The sequence below is a fragment of the Loxodonta africana genome, chromosome 16 (genome assembly GCF_030014295.1).
Source record: "Loxodonta africana isolate mLoxAfr1 chromosome 16, mLoxAfr1.hap2, whole genome shotgun sequence".
In the NCBI taxonomy this organism is placed as follows: Eukaryota; Metazoa; Chordata; class Mammalia; order Proboscidea; family Elephantidae; genus Loxodonta; species Loxodonta africana.
In genome coordinates this window covers 9228095-9245635 of record NC_087357.1, presented here as the reverse complement: position 1 = coordinate 9245635, position 17541 = coordinate 9228095, and the positions used below count along the sequence as shown (strand labels likewise).

At 44.5% G+C, this 17541-nt stretch overlaps 1 protein-coding gene across 2 annotated transcripts in view; it reads right to left on the bottom strand.

The window, feature by feature from the left end:
* Positions 1-17222, bottom strand: part of C16H10orf90 (chromosome 16 C10orf90 homolog) — a 220956-nt gene extending 203734 nt beyond the window's left edge. For both annotated transcript variants that reach the window (XM_010599237.3, XM_023559818.2), the window contains exon 1: positions 16983-17222. In XM_010599237.3, the coding sequence (XP_010597539.2) occupies positions 16983-17222 (240 nt within the window). The remainder of the gene's footprint in view (positions 1-16982) is intronic.
* Between the last annotated feature and the right edge of the window lie 319 nt (positions 17223-17541).

Below are 17541 nucleotides of genomic sequence, written 5' to 3'. Positions count from 1 at the left end.
AGGCTGTGAAAGAATAAATTTTTCTTTGATAAAGCCATTCACTTGTGGTATTTCTGTTACAGCAGCACAAGAAAACTAAGACACCCCCTTTCTATTTATATCCCAAGGACCCAAAGATGAAGGGCCGGATTTTTGGTTGGATGTCCTCTTTAGGATGATGGCACACATGGGTAGAGATCTGAAGGTAAAGAAAGCCATCTCCTTTCACCACCTGAATGCCTTCTCCTGGGGAGTGTAGATGGACCCCCTAGAGGGTAGCCAGAGAGGGGTGAATGGTTCTAGGTGGGACTGCTCTATGGTTAACACAACCTCTCTTGGAGCTGATATACACCCTCCATGGCTAATCTAGATGCACCATTGATCTTTGCCAACCTGCCATGTTTGTATTCAATCTTCTGAACTCTGTTCTGCAACAATAATTAATGTCAGAACAGTTTATGGATCAACAGTGTATTTTCTGTTTAACACAACCCTGCACCTACAATAACTCAAAACTGAGATTTATCACTCTGCTGCGATTCCCTCTTCACGCTTCATCTCTTCATGTTTACATCTGGTTTAACTTTTTCTAATCTAAAATAAATCAGCATGAAAAGCACTAGATTTTTCATTTAGATTCTCAATTGCTTTTTATTACCGAGATAATATCCCTTATCTGATTGCAAATGGGGGGGCATTGTTCCCTTGTTAGGATCTGAATGGAAATGCCTCAGTTCAATCCTTCCATCTCTCCTTGTTTCTCCTTCACTTTTGTTTTTAAAGCTGGTGTCTGATGGGGTTCTGACTGGAGAATGAGACACATCAGGAGGTAAGGAGGACATATTATTTCCGTCATTGATCCTGGTTGTTTAATGAGAAGGGGTCTAGAGAGCCCACTCTTCATTTTCCCACCAGGTAACACCCAGACTCAACCCCACTCTGTTGGCAGGTATGAATGAGAACAGTAACGATGAAGCCCTCGGCTGGAGATTTCTATGCAAACATTGGGCATGGGAGGAAAATAGCTCCAAAATATAGGTGTGTTAATTACCCAGGTACAAAGGCAAACTTGGCTGAACTATTTTGTATATCAAAGAGGTGTATTTACCCTGGCCTTTTAAGTATTCCTTTCAGCATGTTCTATTGTTTCCTTTCATTTGCGAAATGGAGAAAAGACTGAAGTTGTGAAGGATTTCATTTTACTTGGATTCACAATCAACACCCACGGAAGCAGCAGTCAAGAAATCAGACAACACATCGCTTTGGGCAAATCTGCTGTAGAAGACCTCTTTAAAGTGTTAAAAGCAAAGATGACACTTTGAGGACTAAGGTGGACCTGACCCAAGCCGTGTTTTCAATAACCTCATATGCATGTGAAAGCTGGACAATGAATAAGGAAGACCTGATGCTTTTGAATTATGGTGCTGGCAAAGAATATTGAATATACCACAGACTGCCAGAAGAATGAAAAAATCTGCCTTGGGGGAAGTACAGCCAGAATGTTCCTTAGAAACAAGGATGGCGAGACTTCGTGTCATGTACTTTGGACATGTTATCAGGAGGGACCAGGCCCTGGAGAAGGACATCATACTTGGTAAAGAAGAGGGTCAGCAAAAAGAGGAAGACCCTCAATGAGATGGACTGACACAGTGGCTGAAACAATGGGTTTTAAAATGCCAGAGGATGATTTTAGAAAATGAATCCAATTCTTGTTCCATGGGGAAGCTTTCTCCCCCAGTAATTATTTACTGTCTCTGTCTATTTTCCCCCAATTGTTGTCACGAACTGCTTAAAAAACTTCAAAACCAGATACACTAACATTACGCTGACTTTGGAGGACTCCAGAAAGTTCTGAGAATTCAGTCTCTCACTCAACTCTATTGTTGTTCTTCTCTCAAAGAAATGGAGACAAAAAAAAAAAAAACTACACTGAAGGCATTCCTGTGCTCTGCCTGTGTGATTGCCTGGAACTCCTCCCCGGGGCCTGTGAGGGAAAGGCCTTATTATCTTACACTGGGGTTGGCCTTTTGCAATTTTTTTTTTCCCACTCAGACTGAAAGAAAGCAATCTAAAAGGAGCCGTTTTTAGAGCTGACTTTTACACCTTCTCAAAATTACAGGGAGTAATGACATTTACTTATCAAAGTGTAGCAGAATAGGGTCTGTGTCGGCGTTATAAAGGAATAATAATAACAGCTACACTTTATGGAGCACCCAGCACATGCCAAGCACCGCCTTAAATTCTTCGGAGGCATTTATGATCTCCATGGCCAGTCTCTAAGAAAGGGACTACTGTTAATCCCATTCTAAAGGTAAGGGAACATTATTTTCAATATTATTGCTAATAATAGATAAACAACTAACCATATTGGACTCTTCCTATGAGCCAAGCACTGCCCACAGTCTTTTCAGACATCATCCTATTGAATTCCCACAACAATGCTAGATGGAGGTACTGGTACTAACATCACTTTATATATAAGGCAATTGTCACTTGGAAAAGGTAAGCATGTGCTTAAAGTCACAGCTAAGAAATGGCAAAGTCAGTATAAGATCTCAAGTTTGCCTGATTCACAGCCCAAGGCTTCTCCCCTCTGCTGCCTCAATATAGCATCATCGATCTAACGAAGGCACTGGAAGTTGTAATCAAAACTTATCATGGTCATGTAAGACTACGTACAGCTCCATGACATTCCGGAACAGGCAAGATAATAGTGGTAGACAGCAGGTCAGTGGCTGCCAGGGGCTGGGGTGAGGGAGGGCACTGAGCACAAATGGCACAAGGGGTGGTGGAGCTGTTCTACATCATGATTTTGATGCTGGTTACGTGGCTGTGTGCATTTGTCAAAACAAAATGAACTGTACCCGTATAAAATGTATGAATATTCATGCCTGTAAATTATACCTTAATAAATTTGATTTTTTAGAAAAGTATCACGAATAAGCTCTAATTCAGCTCAGAGTTTCAATTCGAGAAACACACTGTTTGTGCACAAAATTAGACATGACCCTGACCTCAGGGACCTCACTCTCTGGTGGAAGAATCTATAGCTAATCCTTGTTTGTGCGTTCATAGTCTACGTTAGGTAAACACAAGTCAGAAGGGCTGGCTTCATGAGTGTGTCACCTGTGCAGTGGGACAGTACCCTCCACTCAGAAGAGTCATCTGCCTGGTTTAAAGCTCTGCAGTCACTATCTTGAAATTTTTAGCTTTATCTTTGAACTTGTGTTTTGCAAGTGAAGCTCAATGGGACAATGGAGCAGGTGCGTCCACAGAGGAGCTACCTGCAGTGTGCACATTCTGTGCTTTTCCTTGCCACCTGTCATGGACTGAGCTGTGTCCCCCAACAGTATGTGTCAACTTGGTTAGGCCATGATTCCCAGTATTGGGTGGTTGTCCTCCATTTTGTGATTGTAATTTTATGTTAAAGAGGATTAGAGTGGGATTATAACACCCTTATGAAGTTCATGGCCCTGATCCAATCAATGTAAAGGAGTTTCCCTGGAGTGTGGCCTGCACCACCTTTTATCTTACAAGAGATAAAAGGAAACGGAAGCGAGCGGAGAGGGGGGATCGAACCACCAAGAAAGCAGCACCAGGAGCAGAACACGTCCTTTGGACCCAGGGTTCCTTTGTGGAGAAGCTCCTTGACCAGGGGACGATAGATGACAAAGATCTTCCTCCAGAGCTGACACAGAGAGAAAACCTTCCCTGGAGCTGATGCCCTGAATTTGGACTTCTAGCCTGCTAGACTGTGAGAGAATAAATTCCTCTTTGTTGAAGACTTGTACTTGTGGTATTCCTGTTATAGAAGCACTAGATGACTAAGACACCACCCCACTCACTCAGAGTTTGCAGTGCCGGTGAGCACAGAATCGCGGTGCATGGGTGACGCAAAGGGGTTCAGTGAGACTCAAAGAGAGTACAAGGTCAGCATGTTCCATCCACGGCTGAGTGAGAGGGCTGCTGACAGCTGGGAGGCCTCGCTTTCCCCTGAAACCAGGCTTGCTTCCAGTGAAGAGAGAAGACAATGAATTTCTGAGACGCACTAATGACCGAGGGACTCTTATCATGTCCTTTCTTACAGTGTTGCTTTCTTGTATTAGCCAAGCACTTATGCTGAAAATGATGGCACAGAAGGAACCAGAACGATAAGGCAACCCGTGGTTCCTTTTTCTTTCAGCCCTTCCTTGCTCGTTATCACAGAGAGTGTTGGAAGAATAAGCATGTATCAAAGGGCAGGATACAAATGATGAGCTGACTTTGTGCTGCATTTTCATTGCTCTGGTGAGAACAAAATACGTGTACACACAGGCAAGCTGCAAAATACAAATTGTGTGCTTTTAGTGATGCCATGTGTAAGTTAAATCTTTCATGTTTGTGTTTAAAACCACCACTGCATGATGTAAGGCTGCACAATAAGATTCATGGCAATAATTTAAAATTTAATTGTTCTTTACTTAGACTGGCATTAAATAGAAAATAAAAACACTGTGACAAGTCAAGACAGAGACCGTGAAAGAAAGGAAAATGAAACATGGTTGTCATGGACTGAAATATGCCTCCCACCCCCCCGAAAATGTATGTATCAATTTGGCTGGGCCATGATTCCCAGTATTGTGTGGTTGTCCTCCATTTTGTGATTGTAATTTTATGTTAAAGAGGATTAGGATGGGATTGTAACACACTTACTAAGGTCATAGCCCTGATCCAATGTAAAGGGAGTTTCCCTGGGGTGTGGCCTGCACCACCTTTTATCTTACAAGAGATAAAACTAAAGGGAAGCAAGCAGAGAGTGGGGAACGTCACACCACCAAGAAAGCAGTGCTGAGAGCACAGTGCATCCTTTGGACCTGAGGTTCCTGCGCTGAGATGTTCCCAGACCAAGGGAAGACTGATGACAAGGACCTTCCTCCAGAGCTGATAGAGAAAGCCTTCCCCTGGAACCGGCACCCGGAATTTGGACTTCTAGCCTACTAGACTGTGAGAGAATAAGCTTCTTTTTGTCAAAAGCCATCCACCTGTGGTATTTCTGTCATAGCAGCACTAGATGGCCAAGGCAATGCTTTAGTGCCGCACTTTCCCCCTGCTTTTTTTCACAAGATGGAAACCCATTGCCATGGAGTCAATTCCAACTCACAGCGACACTATAGGACAGAGTAGAACAGCCCCATAGAGTTTCTATGAAGCACCCGGTGGATTTGAACTGCCGACCTTTTGGTTAGCAGCCATAGCTCTCAACCACTGGGCCACCAGGTTTTCCTTTTTCACAAGGGGACCCACATTTTTGTTTTGCACAGGCCATGCCTGGTAAGCGGTGATATGTTGTAGAAGAGTTTCACGGAGAGTCTTCGTGCTTTTGTTCCCTGGATGTCCGAGAGCCAACACAGTTGCGTACACGCACTGGTTGCTGAACAAAGGCTTCCTTCCTGGCTATCAAATCAATAGTGAGGAGCAAACGCGCACACCTGTACACACGGCACCTCCCACACACTCCTGCCCCTCTGCGCGTATCCATCAACTGAGACCCAGACCTGTCGGCACGTGACCCAGCTCATCACCATTTGAAAGGCTGCCACGGAGACAGACCGTAGAGCAGCACGAGGCAGCTGAGCCAAGTGCTGAGGAGCCAGCCGTGTCCAGAACTCATTAGTAAGGAGTTGTGCACATTTGTAGCTAAATTAATGGGTTTCGTGAACTTTCTGTAAATAGAGGGCTGGATCAGAGGCATCTGAGCCCTGATGCGGATGAGTCCTTTGGGGGCGAATCCACTTGCTGCTGGCTGGAGGCTGCTTTGCTTGGAAGTTGCTTCCTGTTTGCAATACAAAATGGTGAGCAATCTGCTGTCTACTGTGAGAAAACATTTCCCACTTTTGTTTTCAGCCTTATTTGTGTCTGTGATGCATTTTTATTCCTGAATCTTGGGTATTTTCTGATATACACATTTTTGGAACTGCCTCAAAGTCCTTTCCGGATGGAGAAGGGATATAAATTAGACTTAGGGAGGAGATTAAAAACTTTTCTCTATTTGGAATTTAATTAACAAAAAGAATGGCCAAACAAGTGACCTCCATTTTAGAGCTTCACTTGGGCAAATTGGAGCTGATGTCTATCTTTCTGTCTGCCTGTCTGTTGGTCACTGAAAAATGAGTGAACCTGTAATGGAGTCTAACGTAAGTGTTGAATCAGAGGAAGAGCTCTTACATGCAAGAAGCTGGTCAACCGCCACCCATCCTGAGTGTTTGAATGAATGAATGAAAGTGTTAGTCTAAAACACACTTCATGCACTTTCATTCATTCATTCATACATGCATCCCACAAATGTTTATTAAAGCTGATATACGTTGGGGCACAGTTGTGAGCAAGAGCATTTCAGGGGCTCCTTTTTCTCATGGAGTTACCAGACAGAGGCTCCAACTTATGTGCCTTCATCTCCAAGGGTACTTCTCCATTCGTTAATTTTTCCTGGTAGATCCCAATTTTAAAAGAAAGTGTGGGAGGCAGAATACTAAGGTGGACCCAAGATTCTCAGCCCCCAGTGTACATGCTCTGTACATTCTCTCCCCTTTGAGTGTGAGCAGGACATGTGACTATTAGAGGCTGTCATTTCTATGATGTTACTAGTATGTTATGGCAAAAGGGTTTTACAGGTGTAACTAATGTTGCTGGCCAGTTGACTCTAAAAAAAAAAAATAAAAAAACCCAGTGTTGCTGGCCAATTGACTCTGACTTACTCAAAATGTAGATCGTCCTGGGTGGGGGCCACTGACCTAATCAGACAAGCCCTAAAAGGAGTTAGAGAGATTCGAAGCAGCAGTGAAGAATCAAACAATCATGTGACAAGGGTCTGAGAATAGCCTCTGAGGGCTGATAGTGGGCCCTATCTGACAGTCAGCAAAAAAAAAATGGGGACTTCAGTTCTACAATCACAAGGAACTACGTTCTGCCAACAACCAGTAAGCTTGGAGGAGAACACCAAGCATCAGATGAGATCACAGCCCCACCTGACACCTTGATTCAGCCAGAAGAGACCCTAAGCAGAGGACCCAGCTAACCCACACCCAGACTTCTGATCTATAGAACTGTGAAATAATGAATAGGTGCTGTTTTAAGCTGCTAAATTTGTGATAATTTGCTACACATCAATAAAATACTAATACAGATGGTGTCTACCAAATTGTTTTTCCTTTTTCTATTTACCGGTGTGGCAAATAGAAAAAACTGAAATAACCCCATTCACGAGTAAAGTTAACTGACTACTTTAGTGAACTTATACAGTGATCATGAAGAAACCAACATTCTCACTTGGATTCAAGAACCCGCATTGAAATCTGTGAGCCACCATGTTGGGAAACACTGAAATGTAGAGTATTTAACATAGCACTGGGCAACCTTGATGATCCAGCCTCTTCTATATATAAAAACAAGCAGTGTTTTTCATGTTTCATTACATTTCAGCCATGATTTCTTTAAATCTTTTTTTCACCCCCATCACACCACTCCTTCTGAGGCTCTAATTGTACCTGTGTTCAACCTCTTGATATTGTCCTACAGGTCACAGAGGCTTTGTCCTCTTTTTTTTTTTCAGTCTTTTTTTCCTCTCAGGACTTCAGTTTGGATGGTTTCTATTGCTATGTCTTCAAGTTCAAGTTCACTAATCTTTTCTTCTGCAGCATTCAATCTGCTGTTAATCTCATTTAGTAAAATTTTTATCTCAAATATATTTTTTCTGGTCTAGATATTCCATGTAGTTTTCTTCTTATATCTCCTTGTTTTGTTGGTGGTTTCCTCTACATCCTTGAACTTAAAGGAAAATTAATGTATTTGTAACATCTGCTTTAAAGTCCTTGCTTGCTAATTCCATCGTGTCTGTCATTTCTAGGTCTGTTTCTATTAACTGGTATTTCTCCTGGTTATGAGTCACATTTTCCTGCTTCTTTGTATGTCTTGTAATTTTTTTAATTGATATAAAATTCATATATTACAAAAGTCACCATTTTAAAGTATAAAATTTAATAGTTTTTAGCATATTCACAAGGTTGTACAGCCATCACCACTAACTCCTGAATACTTTCATCACCCCCAAAACAAACCTCATACTCATTAGGATTCATTCCCTATCCCCCCAACCCCAGCCTCTGGGAACCACTTACCTACATTCTATATCTATGGGTTAAAGTATTCTGAATATTTCATATAAATGCAGTGATATATTATGTGGCCTTTTGTATCTGGCTTCTTTTACTTAGCATAATGTTTTCTCTAGTAATTTTTTACTGGATGTCAGACATTGTGAATTTTATACTATTTATTGCTTGCTATATTTTGTTGTAGTCTGTTAAAGACTGTTGAACTTCATTCTGGCAGGCAGTTGAGCTACTTGCGGAGCAACTTTATTACTTCAAGAATTATTTTAAGCTTGTTATACCAAAAAAAATCTGTTGCCATCAAGTCGATTCCACCTCTAGTGACTGAGTAAAACTGCCCCATAGGGTTTCCCAGGAGTGGCTGGTGGATTCAAACTGCTGACCTTTTGGTTAGCAGCCAAGCTCTTAACCACTGTATCACCAAGGCTTCTTAAGCTTGTTAGAGGATGGATATAGAGTAGCCTTTAACTTCAGGGTTAATTTAGCCACACTACCAAGGTGTGACAGTTCTGGGGTCTCTACTGAGTGCTGCCCATTTTCACTGAGATCTCTCTACTCTGGCTGGTGGGGAATTTGGATGATCGAAGGCCCTGAGTGAGTTCTGAGAATTGTTTTTCTTCCAGCTCCCCAGTAACTGTTCTCTCCTTGGCAGTTGTTATTTGTCTAGCCTCACAGAGTTTTACTCTACACAGAGCAGACTGGTTTTCAGCCAAGACTCAAAGGGACCTTATGCAGATTCCTGGAGCTCTTTCATTGCCTAGCTCCCTTCTGTTAGGAGCTGTGTCCTAAAAATTCTAGCTGCCTTGGTTTCTCTGACTCCAACCCTGTATCCTCAGCTCAGAGAAACTTCTAGCTCTATTTAGACTCTCCCTTCTGTGCCACATCCAGAAACTGCCTTTCCTTCTGCCTAAAAGGTCTTCCCCTACAGTGCTCTTTGCGCCACATTCTCACTGCCTGCCCCTCAATCTTCCATGAAGAAGAGATTCAAATGTCTCCTTCTCTGTGCAATCTTGCTAAGCTCCCTGGATCCACTGCTCTGTGTAGACACCTACAGTGTGATGGGTCCCTTTTGTGTGGTCTTTCTCGCCATGGTCTTGTAACTCCCACCCAGGTGATTGGGCGGGACTATGCAGATATGGTAATTGTGGCCCACCAAAGGGATTGGTCAATTTTTGCCATCCCACTGGGCTTGAGGGGAGCATTCCAGAGACAGGAGAGAGAAGACACCATACCACCAATGAAGGAAAGACCAGCAGGAGAGACCTGCAGGAGACAGCACAGTGGGTTTCCCGGCCCATGGATAGAGAAAGCTGAGTGCCTTTGGGCAGAAGTTGAGGGCCAGGGAGAGGCTGTCCTGATGGAAGAACTGTATCCTTGAGTGTTCCTGAGCCGGTATTGTAAACTGCTACTTCCCTAATAAACCCCATAATCGTGAGTATGATCTGTGAGTTCCGTGTGGCCACTGCAATGAATTTTTGAACCTACCAGAGAAGTAGAGAGTACTGTGGGAGGAACAGTTGGTGTCAGAATTGATAAAGATGCGGAGAGAAGGCATGTCTGACCTCCACTCATGGAAATCAGCCTTGGGCTATTAATCTTGATTCTCCTTACCCCTGGTAAAGTTAGAGGAGGTCAGACACCACCCCAACACCATTTTTACAACACCTCAGCTTGGCACTCACTGGAATAGCTACTTTACCAGATGACGATCAGAGGGCAAGAACCCTGTCTTACTGGCCTCTGTGTTCCTATAACTAGTACAATTCCAGGCACATAGTAAGTCCTTGATATATGTTTTTTTTTTTTAATAAACAAACCAGCGCAAGTGGAGAGGCAGTTTCTTCTTTAATCCATCTGCTGCATTAGAGGAGTAAGAGATCATGGGACAGTAAGAACCAGAGGCTAGTGAGGGCACACGTGGGACCCAAGAAGTGAAGAAAGCACTTAGTGAAAAAGCCATGAGAAGGAAAGATGCCTAAAGCAGAAGAGAGAGAAAGGGGCCGGAGAGGCTCTATAACCTCCTCTTACACTGGATTCTGGCTTAGTCAAGGTCTCTGTGGTTTCCTCCTGGTTCCCAGCTGCTGCTGTCAGAAGATACGCTGCTCCCCCTCCCCTTCCCAATACCACAGAAGAAGCACACACCTGAGAATAGGGATGGAATCCTTCTTTTGACCCCTTTCACAACTGTGTCACTCTGCAGCCTGCATCATCTCTCTGGGCCTCACAGAAATTACGCTTTGGAAAAATAGGGCCAATGTGCCTCACACAGCTGTGAGGAGCATCAATGAGACGATTCAGGGAACAACCAACACCAGTCTCCATTGTCATTTTCTGCCTCCCAGCACACAGTGGTCCAGCCCTGGCCACACTCTTCTCTGGCTCATACCTCCCCCGGCCCTGTGCCCTTCATCACCAGCATTCTTAACAAGGGGATTTCATGTTAGCTTCTTTGCCATTGTCTCCTGTGCCCATGTGGCTGGAAAATATTGGCCTGGAACTTCCACAGCAGGATTTTGGTCCTGCACATTCCACTTTATATGGAATATCTCCTTTAATCCTCCCAGTAACTTTGAAAGGGTTATTATCATGACCTGGTTTTCATGTTTAAAAACAGATTTCTGGGCCCTGTCCCTTCCAGAGTCTACATTCTTAGAAAGTTCTCCTGAGGATTCTAATGTACACTAAAGTTTAAGAACCACTCAATCCTTTATAAGGTGGTGAAAGCCCATTTAGGTCCTTGTGGATGTTCTAAAGGAGGGCCCATCTTCCAGGAGAAATGCCCTGTTAATGCTTTCTGCCCTAAGCCTGGCTTTATCGTTCAGGAATCAGATGTGTATCAACTCACATTCTCGAGAGCCTCTTGTCAAAGATGGAATTTGCACCTGACCACAGAAGGGAGTGGGCTCTGAGTGGAAACCTGTACACCCAACTCATGGCCAATTGATGACTAACCCCAGAGTTGTCTGGTATATGGTGTTAGCCCAAGCCAAGATACAGATCATAGCCCAAGTCACCTGATACTTCAAATGCAAGGACGTAGGGAAAGTGACCTTTTTGGCTCAATTTAAACAGGGCTGTTTGCATAATGGCAACATCCGTAAAGCACTAGTCACAATTAGCCTGGGCCTAGGAGCCACGTCTCCCTGAAATGGCTTGTAGCAGGGTTGGAATGGCAGAAAAAGGCATATTGGGAGTTGAACGATGACAACTCACTTTTAAGGAGTGCTGCCTCCGTGCCAGGCCCTAGACTAAGCACTTTTTATGGACTATCTCCTTTACTCCTCCTAGCAACCCTGAAAAGGTTATTATCATTTTGCTCGTAGACACAGATATGAAAAGAGAGTCAGCGAGGTCAAGGCTTTGAGCCCTGAGGGTTCCTCTCCAGCGCCCTCTCTCTTAACCACGCCACCACCCTTCGTCTAGCATCTCCCTTTCCTTGGTTGTGCAATTCCCAATTCCCTGGTGGCAGTTGGCCAAAATGATGTCAGCGACATCTCATCAGTCCTAGCTGCAAATGCCCTGGATCTGGTGGCATCTCACCTGTAACAAAAAACTGCACGGCAGGTACATTGAAGAACTCATCTCTCCACCTGCCTCCAGATGCAATTGAACTAATTTCAGAAGCTGATAGCCATCTCTGACCCCTCACAACTCTTCAGGACCTTGCCCTCTGACAGCAGCCTCCCACTGGCAGGAACAGGGTGAAGCTAATCTATTCCCAGCCTGGAGAGTGACAGGAAGAACATGGTGAGGGGGTGCAAAGGTGGCGATTCCATTTCCCTTTCATTTCTTAGATTTCCCTCTTCCTGTGCTTAGACAGAGGCTACCAGCCATTGTCACTGGAAGCTTTGTGGCTAAGGTTCCTAGAGACACATCAAGGACATGCCCAGAGAGCAGGCAGTTTCCCGAGATGAGTCAGGAGTTCCCAACTTGTTCATGGAGAGGCAAAGCTAACTGAAATGTTTATTGTTCTCTGTAAACCAGCCTCTTCTCAACCCTCCTCACTCTGGGCGGGGAAAAGGTTCAGTGCCTTCACTCCAGCCAGGGTTACCATACCCAGGCAAAAACATGGCTGGGAAGCTGGTACTTCAAACGGAGAAGAGACTCTGAAGACTTTGATCTGACAAAATCTCTTGAGCTTGGTTTGGAAAGGGTTAGAAATTGTTCTGCACTTTTGATAACTGTGAGACTAAAAGAAATGTTTGTTTTTCCTCTTGTTTGGTCACAGTGACCTCTTTATTCCCTGAATAAAGTTATCTTGAAATCCAAGCACTTAAAACTTGAGCGCTTTTATTTCACAAGACCTAAGGACTCACCCCAAACACTTGGAAACAATTGTCAACCCTGGTGGAACATCAAAACCACCCACGGGGACTTCTGCTTCCGGCCATGATGGAGTAATAGAGACCAGATTGACCTGCTGGCCTTAAACCACTAGGAAACCAGACAAAAGGTAGGAAACAATGGTTTCCAGATATTGGACAACAGGCGACACAGGAGTGTGATTCCCTGAGAGTGCAACAGGTGGGCTGAGCCTACAATTGTCCTTCCTGAAGGCAGTTTTCAGATTACAGCTCAGGAAGGGAAAGCTCAACAGAGTCCAGGGGATCACTGCATTGGAGATTCAGAGGTCAGGATCCAGAAAGGCTAAGGTAGCTAGAGTTTGTGGGGCCTAATGCTGAAGAGGAGGGACCTGCAAAGACAGAAAGCCCTGGCAATCTGTAGAGGGTCTCCTTAATTCTTTGGCTGAATGCTGATCTGCACATGGTTAAAAGGAAGCTACCCAAAACCAGGAAAAGAACTACCAGAAGGCAGGAGGCCTGATAATTCCCAGACTTCACATGAGCCTGGAAATAATTCACGTTCCTTGCCTGAGTGGAAAGATCTTGTGGGACATCAGGTAGAGTCCTCAGAAGGATTAGGTCTTTAGAGCGAGGCTAAATTAGCTTTAAGCCAGGATTTCTCAGCCTCCACACTACTGACATTTTGGGATGGAGAATTCTTTGTTGTGAGGAGGCTATACTTACGTTGTAGAATGCTTAGGGGCATCCCTGGCCTCTACCCACTAGATGCCACTAACATCTCTCCCCAAATTGTTACAACCAAAAATGTCTCTGGATATTGCCCAATGGGAGGGCCAAATCATCCCAAGTTGAGAACTACTGCCCTAGACAACAGTCTGCTTTGGACATGCCTAACAAATCTTTAAAGCTTGCCTTGAAAGGATCAAACCGTTTTCTAGTGATTTAGCTTCAAGCCAGAACTAAGTCCAATATCTTTAAAGGAATACAATGAAATCAAAACACCCCCCTCCAAAAAAAAAATGCAAAACCCACTGCCATCGAGTCGATTCCAACTTATAGCAACTTTACAGGACAGAGTAGAACTGCCCCATAGGGTTTCCAAAACTGTAACCTTTATGGAAGCAGACTCCCACCTCTTTCTCCTGCGGAATGGCTGGTGGGTTCAAACCGCCGACTTTTGGTTAGTAGCCAAGAGCTTTAACCACTGCACCACTGGGGTTATTTACCAGATATGCAAAGAAGCTGGAAAATACACCCCCAGCCAGGAAAAAAGTCAATTAGTAGGAACAGTACAGAAACAACAGAGATGGTGATGAAATTAGCACAAGGACCTTAAAACAGCCATCATAAATGTGTTCCAGAGGTTCACAAAGGAACAGGAAGACACAAGGGTGATGAGGAGAGAACTAGAAGACAGAAAAGAAAGTCACCCGGGAAGTGTCTCTGTTGTTTTGTTTTTATTTATGATCCTTATACTCAGCCAGAATTGAGCATGCTAGCCAAATCCAAAAGTAAATTAATAAATAAGGATGAGTAGGAAGGGGAGATGAAAAATACTGAGAGGCACGGCCAAATGATGATTACTGAATACTCTCCTGGCTCATGGAATGATTGAACACGTTAGAAGCTGTCACACACGGAAGACTGATGGGCCAGCCTTGCCTTGCTGGCCCAGCCTGTGCATGTCATCAGAAAGGTCTCGACGATCAATTAGGAGATGCCCACTCACATTCAGAACGCGGGAGATGTGAGCACATAGCTGAATTCTACAGGTTTCCCTTCCTAATGCTGGCTAAACATCAGGACTGTCTTCACAGGGAGTCTCAGAAAGCGCCCGTGACTGCAATGTTGACAGCGGGCAGAACTCAACTACTGACACGTGCCATTGCCTGGCTATGGCTACTTTGATGTCTGGAATCCATCAACTAGGTATTGGGGGGAGGGGGAGTACCTTTACCCATTGTGTTTTTAATAGTTTTGGGCACTTTGGAGTCAGCAGGAATCAAAGATTTTTTGCAAATACAAAGACGAGGCTTTCCAGCCACCCTTGCCACCCTCTGCTTCCGACCCTGGCTACTGGTCAGCAGAACCAGTTTGGTGTCGTGCTCCTCATTAAAAGGCAGTAAGTAAGGGAGTGAGTGTGGCTGGGCCATCCCTGGGCTTGACTTATCCTGGGTCACTGCTGATCCCAGGTGAGAGGCAGCTTCTCCGTACACTAAACAGCCATAGGAAAAAGGTCATAGTTTAACTAAATCACAGGGTGTAGACCTTAAACTCAACTCCAGCAGATGTGCACCTCCTCATGGGAAGGCACACACTCTGGAGGAACTACCAGCCTTCATCCAGCGCCCCATCCGGTAGGTGCTTCATCGCGAAAGCCCAGGGCAAGTGAACGGCAGCCTCGGGGCCGACCAGAGAGGGGTCACTGGCCAACTCCACTGGCAGGCCCCAGGAGCTGTTAACTGGGGGCTTGATCACCAGTTCAGCTTGGGAAATTGAGCAAGGAAGTCTCCTTCTTCCAGGTTTCCTAATCTAAACCGTGCCGACAAGTGCCCATGGGAATAATATGAAGAACAGTTCAATGGATGTGGAATATTTTAAATTCCGAAATGTTTGCTACTGGAAGAGCGGAGCTCAGACTTCAGAGGTGCAGGAGGTGTAGCTATCTGATAGTTGGCAAACCCTGCCTGGTCCACTGTGCAAGTCGCAAGAGCCCCACAGACTCACCCCATTATTAGGGCAGCGGCCTGTTCCCCAGGGGTCAGGAAGGTAGGCAGCCGGTTCCAGAAGAGCTTAAAGCTTAGACTCGGACTCATTTCAACATGACTTCAGAATTCAGGTTAGGTTCAAGCAGCAGACGCACAGTCTCAGTTGCTGGCTGTAAATGCTGGCGGGGGGTGGGGGGGTGGGCCACAGGCACCCACCAAAGAAGTTGTGGTTGTGACTGACGATACATGTGAACTTTTTTTATATAATGTCCTGCAAACATACTTTTTTCACTTTGTTATCTTCAGTATGGCCATATGAATAAATGAAGCTTTATGCAGGAAAAAACAAACCAACCAGCCTGGGAATACAAGAGCCGCTGTGCACCATGCAGGGTTTAAAATGGAGCCAGGATCACTTTCGTAAAATACAAGATTATATAATTCAACAAGTTTTTCTCTCGCTAAGAGGACTAAAAAATAACCTCAGTGAAAAAATTCTGTCCCCATCTGATTAATTCCTTGTGGATAACATCTCTGGTTTCTTTCAGTTATATACTAATTGCACACCTTTTGCTCTGGCTGATTTGGCAATGAAGTAACGAAAACTATTACTGAATTTAATTAACACCCTTATTTCTGCAGCCTTTAAGTCTCTGGTGTTGACCTGGAAATTCAAAATCCAAGGGCTGGAACTGGGAGAAGGGCTCTTGAACCCTGCAGAGCCTGGTCCTTTCACATCCTACTGAGTTCCTGACACCCAGTGCGGGAACAAAAGTTGTGGAATCTGCCAGCAGTCATGGGAGGACTTCCAGAATAACAGTATCAACATTCAGAAAGGCTGCCATTTCATAAAGCATTAGCGATTTGTGTATTACATGTATTAAAAGAGAGCAGTAGGCGAGCTGTATGGGAGTCTATGACAATGTTGTTCGTAGTTCATTCCGCCCAGTAAAGGGTGCTCAGGTTTCATGAGTGTTTGCTTTCTGAAAGATGACCGTGTGTGGCTGGTACTAGTCGGAGAATACAAATATTTCTCAGAATAATGTGTTTATCTCGCTTTGACGTTTTAAATCCTTAAAGTTCTCCCTGTTTTCACAGAATAGCTTCTGCTTGGAAACTAGTGCTCACCCTCAGATGAACAAAAGACCATTCTTATTGGCCTGATTTAAATCACGCTGTTTTAACACAATCAAGGACGGTCACATAAAGGAAACAAACAGGAATTTGTTTTTTGAAAACAGAAGCCTGCAAACTTAGAGCGCTAAGAACGTTAACTCACAGAAGTGTAATGCAGTCTGTGGATGTGAACACAAATTATCCAAGCCAGGAGTCCGTGTGAATGAAGGTGTATGTCATGTGTGAACAACATTCACCGAATATGCCCCCGTGGAGCCCTGGTGGCGAAATGGTTAAGCGCTCAGCTGCTAACCGGAAGGTTGGGGTTCAAATGCACCTTCTACTCTTCAGCAGAAGGCTGTGGCAGTCTGCTTCCAAAAAGATTACAGTCTCGGTTCAAATGAGAAATTAATTTGCTCTATAAACTTCCACCTAAACACAATTAAAAAAAAAAAGATTACCTTGGAAACCCTGTGAGGCAGTTCTACTCTATGCTATAGGGGTGCTATGAGTCAGAATCCGCTTGATTTGGGTTAATATGTGCCCACCTATTTTAAAAACTAAAATAAATTGAGGTGAAAAAGCCAAATCCCTTGGGAAAACCTATCAGCAGACGTGATGAATTTATCAGGCCAGAGAACAGCTGAGCTGCCTGGTCTGGCGAGCAAGTCCTCCATTTCTCCCTGAATCAGGTGCGCCCAGGGCTTCCCGCCCACCTTTGGCTGTACCTCATATCTGCTGGCTGTCTGCTTCTCTGTCTTCAGACCTTGGCACATACGGATCATACACACTTTAGCTCTTCTCTGGGAGGGAAACCAGTTACTCTTCACAAAATCCATGACCATCACATGGTTTTTCAACTCTGTACTAAATGTTTTTATCTGAAAAGTCTGATGCGCCACAGCATCCGCATGGCAGGCAGCAAACCCCTTCTGCTGGGTTTGAGCAGGAATTCCAGAGCGCCGCATGATACTCGGAATCTTGTGACTTCAGCTCGCAAGCCCAGCAAACACAATTTTCTTTGTTCAACCTTGGTATTGAGCGCGGCAGGAGGGACCTGGGAGCTGCCCCAGCCCAGACCTCTGCCAGTGTTTTCCACTCCAAAGCTGGGTGTTCCAAACTCAGTTGCAACACGTAAGGAATATGGACGTGGAAACTTCATGGGTGGCCCCTAGGTGCCATAAAAAAACTGCTGCTGCTGTCTGTCCATCTTCAGTGCTCACCCTGAGTTCTCGGGTAACTGGACGGCTGACTCCTCTGATTTCAAAGACATGTTTCTCTTTCCCA